Source organism: Coturnix japonica, chromosome 25 (assembly GCF_001577835.2).
Source record: "Coturnix japonica isolate 7356 chromosome 25, Coturnix japonica 2.1, whole genome shotgun sequence".
In the NCBI taxonomy this organism is placed as follows: domain Eukaryota; kingdom Metazoa; phylum Chordata; class Aves; order Galliformes; family Phasianidae; genus Coturnix; species Coturnix japonica.
The window spans coordinates 1,407,477-1,415,042 of NC_029540.1; the positions used below are offsets into that span (position 1 = coordinate 1,407,477).

The 7,566-nt window shown below is 61.5% G+C and overlaps 2 protein-coding genes across 3 annotated transcripts in view; both read right to left on the reverse strand.

Moving 5' to 3' along the window:
* Positions 1-6: 6 nt before the first annotated feature.
* LOC107324492 (mothers against decapentaplegic homolog 6-like) lies at positions 7-7,282 on the reverse strand. Of its 2 annotated transcripts, XR_001559484.2 has the most exons (5): positions 6,356-7,282; positions 5,701-6,106; positions 4,108-4,212; positions 1,308-2,655; positions 7-186 (listed from the first exon to the last, which is right to left on the reverse strand). XR_001559484.2 is itself a non-coding variant. In XM_015884558.2 (4 exons), exons 2-4 carry the CDS (start codon positions 6,086-6,088, stop codon positions 2,117-2,119), a joined length of 1,032 nt encoding a protein of 343 aa, XP_015740044.1. In that variant the 5' UTR covers positions 6,089-6,106; positions 6,356-7,282; the 3' UTR covers positions 188-2,116. The 2 variants fall into 2 exon arrangements, 1 of the variants encoding a protein (XP_015740044.1); XM_015884558.2 differs by lacking the exon at positions 7-186 and having other exon boundaries at positions 188-2,655.
* Positions 7,283-7,376: 94 nt separating this feature from the next.
* FLAD1 (flavin adenine dinucleotide synthetase 1) overlaps positions 7,377-7,566 on the reverse strand; it is a 5,389-nt gene continuing 5,199 nt past the window's right edge. The window contains exon 8 of the mRNA XM_015884555.2: positions 7,377-7,507. The gene's annotated coding sequence lies outside the window, so the exon portion shown is untranslated. The remainder of the gene's footprint in view (positions 7,508-7,566) is intronic.

The following is a 7,566-nucleotide window of genomic DNA, read 5'->3' on the forward strand; positions in this document are numbered from 1 at the left end:
GCTCATCTTCCTCCAGTCCCGCTGTGCTCACCTGCTCGGATTCCAGCTGTGCTCACACCTCCCACATTCCAGCTGTGCTCACCTGCACTGCGCTGCCCCGGCTCTGCTCACCTGCACTGACTCTGATATGTGCTTTTCTGCCCCCTACTCCAGCTGCGCTCACACCCCTGTTCCAGCTGTGCCCACCTCCCCCTACTCCAGCTGTGCTCACCCCATTCCAGCTGCACCCACTCCATTCCAGCTATGCTCATCCCATTCCAGCTGTGCCCACCTCCCCATTCCAGCTGTGTTCACCCCCATTCCAGCTGTGCTCACCCCCATTCCAGCTGTGCTCACCCCCATTCCAGCTGCACCCACTCCATTCCAGCTATGCTCATCCCATTACAGCTGTGCTCATCCCCATTCCAGCTGTGCTCACCCCCATTCCAGCTGTGCCCACCTCCCCCTACTCCAGCTGTGCTCACCCCATTCCAGCTGCACCCACTCAATTCCAGCTATGCTCATACCATTCCAGCTGTGCTCACCCCATTCTAGCTGTGCTCATCCTATTCCAGCTGTGCTCATCCCATTCCAGCTGTGCTCACCTCCCCCTACTCCAGCTGTGCCCACCTCCCTCATTCCAGCTGTGCTCACTCCCAGCTGTGCCCACCTCTCCCTACTTCAGCTGTGCTCACCCCCATTACAGCTGTGCTCACCCCCATTCCAGCTGCACTCACTCCATTCCAGCTGTGCTCACTCCCAGCTGTGCCCACCTCCTCCATTCCAGCTGTGCTCACCCCCTTCCAGTTATGCCCACCTCCCCCTATTCCAGCTGCTCTCACCCCCATTCCAGCTGTGCTCACCCTCATTCCAGCTGTGCCCACCTCCCCCTATTCCAGCTGCTCTCACCCCCATTTCAGCTGTGCTCACCCTCATTCCAGCTGTGCCCACCTCCCCCTAATCCAGCTGTGCTCACCCCCATTCTAGCTGTGTTCATCCCATTCCAGCTGTGCTCACCCCCATCCAGCTGTGCTCACCCCCATTCCAGATGTGTTCATCCCATTCCAGCTGTTCATCCCATTCCAGCTGTGCTCACCCCCATTCCAGCTGTGCTCACCCCATTCCAGCTGTGCCCACCTCCCCCATTCCAGCTGTGCTCACCCCATTTCAGCTGTGCCCGCCTCCCCCTACTCCAGCTGTGCTCACCCCCATTCTAGCTGTGCTCATCCCATTCCAGCTGTGCTCACCCCATTCTAGCTGTGCTCACCCCATTCCAGCTGTGTTCATCCCATTCCAGCTGTGTTCACCCCCATTCCAGCTGCGCTCACTCCATTCCAGCTGTGCCCACCTCCCCCTACTCCAGCTGTGCTCACCCCATTCCAGCTGTGCTCACCCCCATTCCAGCTGTGCTCATCCCATTCCAGCTGTGCCCACCTCCCCCTACTCCAGCTGTGCTTACCCCATTCCAGCTGCGTTCATTCCAGCTATGCTCACCCCATTCCAGCTGTGCCCACCTCCCCATTCCAGCTGTGCTCACCCCCATTCCAGCTGTGCTCACTCCATTCCAGCTGCACCCACTCAATTCCAGCTATGCTCATACCATTCCAGCTGTGCCCACCTCCCCTAATCCAGCTGTGCTCACCCCCTTCCAGCTGTGCTCATCCCATTCCAGCTGTGTTCACCCCCATTCCAGCTGTGCTCATCCCATTCCAGCTGCACCCACCCCATTCCAGCTGTGCTCACTCCCATTCCAGCTGTGCTCACCCCCATTCCAGCTGTGCTCATCCCATTCCAGCTGTGCTCACCCCCATTCCAGCTGTGCTCCTCCTTCCCATCCCACACCTGCTACTCAGGGGCCACCCCCCCATAGACCTGCACATTCCCTGCTCACCCCCCCCCTACCCAACTTCCTCCTCCCTTCTGCCCAAATAACATACATTAAATAATACAACGTAACCACTGAAATCATCCTAAACAAGGAGAGATTAAATAACGCCCTCCCCCAGCACCTCATCTGGCTTTATGGGGGGGGGGACAATGGGTGCTGCCCTGGGGTGGTGGGGGGTCCCATGGGCCCTATGGGAATGCACCCAGTGCATATAGAGGGGGGGGAGTTTGTGCCACCCCCTATGGCCACTCAATGGGGTTGTGCCAGCAGCACCTCCAGCCAACACGGGCAAGAAGTGATGAACTGTCTCGAGTAACACGGCCCCCAGCCCTTCCCAAAGCTGATCCGGACACTGTGTGGGTCACAAGGTCCATCCCCATTCTGCCACCCCAATACCCCCATCCCTCCCACCCTCTCATAATCAAACACCTTCACCGAATAACCGGGCAGCACTTTGAGCACTGCGAGCCCGTGAGCTCCGGGTGGACCCAGGGTGGGCGAGCTAACAAATATAGGGTGCTCACTTCTATTATAGGCCCACACAGCGCCCAGCTCACGGCTCAGCAGCAGCCCCCTCCCAATCTTCCCCCTTGCCCGGCGCACGGCTCGGCTGCGATGCACAGCGGGCAATTGACCCAAGCAGAACCCATTGCCCCTCGGCAGCTCGTTGAAGACGTTGATTGATGCTTCGTGCACTGAATAGAGGCGACCCACTCGTGTCCTGTGTTCCCAATATGCCAGTTTGCACCAGCAGCCGTCGCGTGAGGAGCTCCGAGAGAGGCTGGTGTCTATTGGGGAGATCATAGAAGCAATGAATGGCTCCTCCGGGTTGGGAGGGAACCCCAGGATCCATGAAGCTCCAACCCCACCCCCAACAGGCAGGACCACCCCCCAACCCCCATTAACAGCAGCCCAGGGCTCCATATAAACTAGCATTGAACCCCCCAGTGATGGATGGGGCACCCACAGCCTCTCCATGCAGCTGTTCCAGCTCTCATAGCAAAGAACTTCCCCCTTAAATCCAACCTCAATGTGCCCTCCAGCTTCAAGACCCCTCCCCTCATCCTGCTCCCCCCAGTCCATATAAATGCCTTGGGCTGCTCCCCCCAGTCCATATAAATGCCTTGGGCTGCTCCCCCCAGTCCATATAAATGCCTTGGGCTGCTCCCCCCAGTCCATATAAAAGCCTTGGGCTGCTCCCCCCAGTCCATATAAATGCCTTGGGTTGCTCTCAAGGGCTGCTCCCCCCAGTCCATATAAATGCCTTGGGCTGCTCCTCCCAGTCCATATAAATGCATTGGGTTTCTCTCAAGGGCTGCTCCCCCCAGTCCATATAAAAGCCTTGGGTTGCTCTCAAGGGCTGCTCCCCCCAGCCCATATAAATGCCTTGGGCTGCTCCCCCCAGTCCATATAAATGCCTTGGGCTGCTCCTCCCAGTCCATATAAATGCCTTGGGCTGCTCTCAAGGGCTGTTCCCCCCAGTCCATATAAATGCCTTGGGCTGCTCCCCCAGTCCATATAAATGCATTGGGGTTCTCTCAAGGGCTGCTCCCCCCAGTCCATATAAACACCTTGGGTTGCTCTCAAGGGCTGCTCCTCCCAGTCCATATAAATGCCTTGGGTTGCTCTCAAGGGCTGCTCCCCCCAGTCCATATAAAAGCCTTGGATTCCTCCAACCCAATACGCCATCCTTTACACCTGTCTGCATTGAACCCCATTAGATTCACCCAGTCCCACCTTACAAGCGCATTGAGGTCCCCCTGAAGGGCAGTTGGGTGCATGGCAGGGTGTTATATGGCCACACATGGCTACAACCAACCCTACACATACAGCGGTCCCAAGGATGACATCACACAGATACCTATGGGTCACACACATGGGGCAGCCCCATAGCTCTGCAATGCAATGCAGGAATGCATTGAATACATGCACATAGGCCCAAAGCAGCCCCCCCAGGCTGTGCCGAGGGGGGGTCTCTGGTTAAAAGGAAGGTGGAGCTTGGAGGCTTTGGTGGCTTGAAGCCAGGCTGGAGCCGCGCCGCGTGCGTCAAGGCACATTGTGTGCGGCCCCGTGGGCAGCGCTTCCTCCGGCGGGGAGTCCGGAGCAGCCAAAAATAACAGGAGAGATGAGGGATGAAAGGGGAGGGGGGGGGTGGATTCTTCCCCATTGAACCCCTCGCCCCATATCGATTCTGGGTCCTGATGTTGGTTATTTGGGTAGTGAGTTTGTGTCCCACTTACCGCGCCATTCCGTGTGGTTGCAGTTGAATTCCAGGAGCTGGGGGGACTTGGGTTCGGTCGGCCAAGAGGGGCTGATGGACTTCGAGTATGGAGGTGGAGGGGTCTCTGGGGAGGGGGGATAGGAAGCTATGAGGAGTTGAGCACGTCCCGGTTCCCTCAATGCCACCCCATACCTTGATTCCACCCCCATCAGGGACTAACTGCTGGAGGGACCCCAGGGATGAAATGTTGGAGGGACCCCAAGGACCAGGGGCCGGAGGGACCCCAAGGACCAGGGGCTGCAGGGACCCCAGGGGTTACAGGGACCCCAGGGGCTGGAGGGACCCCAAGGACCAGGGGTTGGAGGGACCACAAGGACTGGGGGCTGCAGGGACCCCAGGAGTTACAGGGACCCCAGGGATCAGAGGCTGGAGGGACTATAGGGATGAGGGGCTGCGGGGATCAGGGGCTGGAGGGACCTCAAGGACCAGGGGTTGGAGGGACCCCAGGAGCAGGAGGGACCTCAAGGACCAGGGGCTGCAGGGACCCCAGGGGTTACAGGGACCCCAGGGATCAGGGGCTGGAGGGATCCCAAGGACCAGGGGTTGGAGGGACCCCAGGGGTTACAGGGACCCCAGGGGCTGGAGGGACCACAAGGAACAGGGGCTGGAGGGACCCCAAGGACCAGGGGCTGCAGGGACCCCAGGAGTTACAGGGACCCCGGGGATCAAGGGCTGGAGGGACTATAGGGATGAGGGGCTGTGGGGATCAGGGGCTGGAGGGACCTCAAGGACCAGGGGTTGGAGAGACCCCAGGGGCTGCAGGGACCCCAGGGGTTATGGGGGAACAGGGGCTGGGGGGACAACAGGGACCAGGGGTTGGAGAGATCCCAGGGGTTACAGGGACCCCAGGGATCAGGGGCTGGAGGAACCACAGGGACCAGGGGTTACAGGGACCCCAGGGGCTGCAGGGACCCCAGGGATCAGTGGTCGGAGGGACCCCAAGGACCAGGGGTTGGAGGGACTATAGGGATGAGGGTCTTCAGGGATCAGGGGCTGGAGGGACCCCAAGGACCAGGGGTTGGAGGGACCACAAGGACCAGGGGCTGCAGGGACCCCAGGGGCTACAGGGACCCCAAGGGCTACAGGGGCCCCAGGGGCTGGAAGGACCCCAAGAACCAGGGGTTGGAGGGACCCCAGGGGTTACAGGGACCCCAGGGATCAGGGGCTGGAGGGACTATAGGGATGAGGGGCTACAGGGATCAGGGGCTGGAGGGACCCTAAGGACCAGGGGCTGCAGGGATCCCAGGGACCAGGGGTTGGAGGGACCCCAGGGGTTACAGGGGCCCCAGGGGCTGGAGAGACCACAAGGACCAGGGGTTGGAGGGACCCCAGGGGTTACAGGGACCCCCGGGGCAGGAGGGACCACAGGGACCAGAGACTGCAGGGACCCCAGGGGTTACAGGGGCCAGGGGTTACAGGGGCCCCAGGGGCTGGAGAGACCACAAGGACCAGGGGCTACAGGGACCCCAGGGGTTACAGGGACCGCGGGGACCGACCACTGAGGACCCCCCAGATGTCAAGGAGGGCCGTGGGGGGGGTGGGGGGCACTCACCGGGCGCAGCCAGGCGGCTGAAGTGATAGGGGTTACAGCAGAGAGCAGCCGCATCCCCGCAGCCCCCCCGGCCCCCCGCGCTCTGGCAGTAGCAGAGATGCTTGAGCTCATGGGGCTGCCGCAGGTCGGGCCATCGGAACAGGCGGCACAGCAGGACCTGGGGGGGCAGCGCCTGCTTGGCCCCCCGCGGCACCCAGACGCAGCCGGACTCCCAGGCACCTCGGCTCTCCACCGCCTGCAGCAGCAGCTCCAGCTCCTCGTCCTTCAGCTTCTTGAACAAGGCGTGAGCCGCCGGTTTCAAGGCACCGGGACCCTCCTCGGGGCCGGGGGTCGCGCAGCGCTGCCGCCACAGCCGCCTCAGCAGAGCGGCACGACGAGAACGGAACATGGGGCAGAGGGGGACGAGCTGGGGATGGGGACACGGGGGGGGGGTCACTCGATGAGCTGGGACACATCACAACGAGACCCCCCTGATGGCACCGGGGTGATGGGGCTGCCCCAGCCCGACCCCTCTGTGCGCCCACCGCCACCATCCCCCTAAGTCACATTGTGACCCCCAATAAAAGCCCTATACAGAGCGGAATCCCCGTCCCTGTGCCATATAACCCCGTGCCACGTCCCCTACGAGGGGTCCCGGGGATGGGGTCAGACTCACGGTGGGCGGCGGAGTTGAGTGTCAGGAGATGGGGCCGCGCTGTGGGGCGGCCCGGATCGCTCTGCCCATAAGGAACAGCGTACAAAGCTTTTTTCCTGTGCCGGGATTCTCCCCTCCCCCGGACCTGCCCCGTTTGGGGAATTCATTGATTCGTGTGTCCGGGTTTCGGGTTTGAGATGAGGATGGGGTCAGGACGTGGCGACTGTGGGGCGGGTGTGTGGGTTGTGGGGCAGGGGATGCCCGGTGTCCCCATAATGAGGGCACAGAGGGGGGCAGCGAGCAGCACAGTGTAACAACACATAACCCAGCCCTATAGGAAAGGGGAGAAGTGGGGTGTCCCATAAAGCCCCCACCCCAAACGCTATGGGAGCCACAAGGGCGAGTTAAGCCCTTCAAATCAGGGGTCCCAGCTTGTCCATCCCAACAACCGACCCCCCCCCTGTGGGTACGACGTGAGGGTGGGAGCCACAACAAAGCCATAATATAAACGGGACCCTTATCCCGCTCGGGGCCGCGTTTCCTGCTCCCAACTTCCCGGCGAGATAAGGGAGGCCGAGCCGGCGCCAGGCGTGCACCATAGACGGGGCTTCCCTGCGGGGATGGAGCCTGCAGCCCCATAACGGGGAGGGCACGGAGTATTTAGGGCACACGGAGACCCCCCGTGGCTGACCCCGAGGTTCGAGGTGCCCCCCCGTTGTCCCACGAACCGGGCTCCAAACCGGGTTCTGGGGTATGTTTTGCTCCGGAGACGGTGGTGCCGGTCGGGCGCGTGGGGTTGGGGCAGGAAACGGGCTTGGAAGTCTCTAAACAAGGGGTTGAGTCACAGCAGAGATAACACAGGGGAGGGGGAAGCGGGGACATGGAGCCCAGCATCGCTCCGTGCTCAACAATGGGGCTGGAGACCCCCCAGGTGGGGGTTGGGGGGGGGGTCTGGGCACCGCAGGGCAGATGCAGGTTGAATAATAGGGGGAGATGTGCCCAAGGTTGGAGGAGGGACACACTCAGTCATTGACAATGTGGCTGCTCACACACCGCTCAGGTTTATTGGGGTCGTGGTGCTGGGGGGGCTCAGGGTGGGCCGGGTCCTGGTGCTGGGGGGGCTCCATCAGGTCCAGGCCGGGCAGTGCAAAGCCATCATGGGGCAACTGAGTCCTGGGGAGGGGAGAGAGGCACATAGAGGGTGAGCACCCCCAGCAGCAACATAACCAGGG

Coding starts and splice junctions, on each gene's coding strand:
- LOC107324492 (XM_015884558.2), bottom strand. CDS start 6,088: ATGTTCCGTTCTCGTCGTGCCGCTCTGCTGAGGCGGCTGTGGCGGCAG. Junction 4,213..5,700: donor CAGCCGCCTGGCTGCGCCCG/GTGAGTGCCCCC, acceptor CCCCCTCCCCAG/AGACCCCTCCACCTCCATAC. Junction 2,656..4,107: donor CAACCACACGGAATGGCGCG/GTAAGTGGGACA, acceptor TCTCCCCAATAG/ACACCAGCCTCTCTCGGAGC.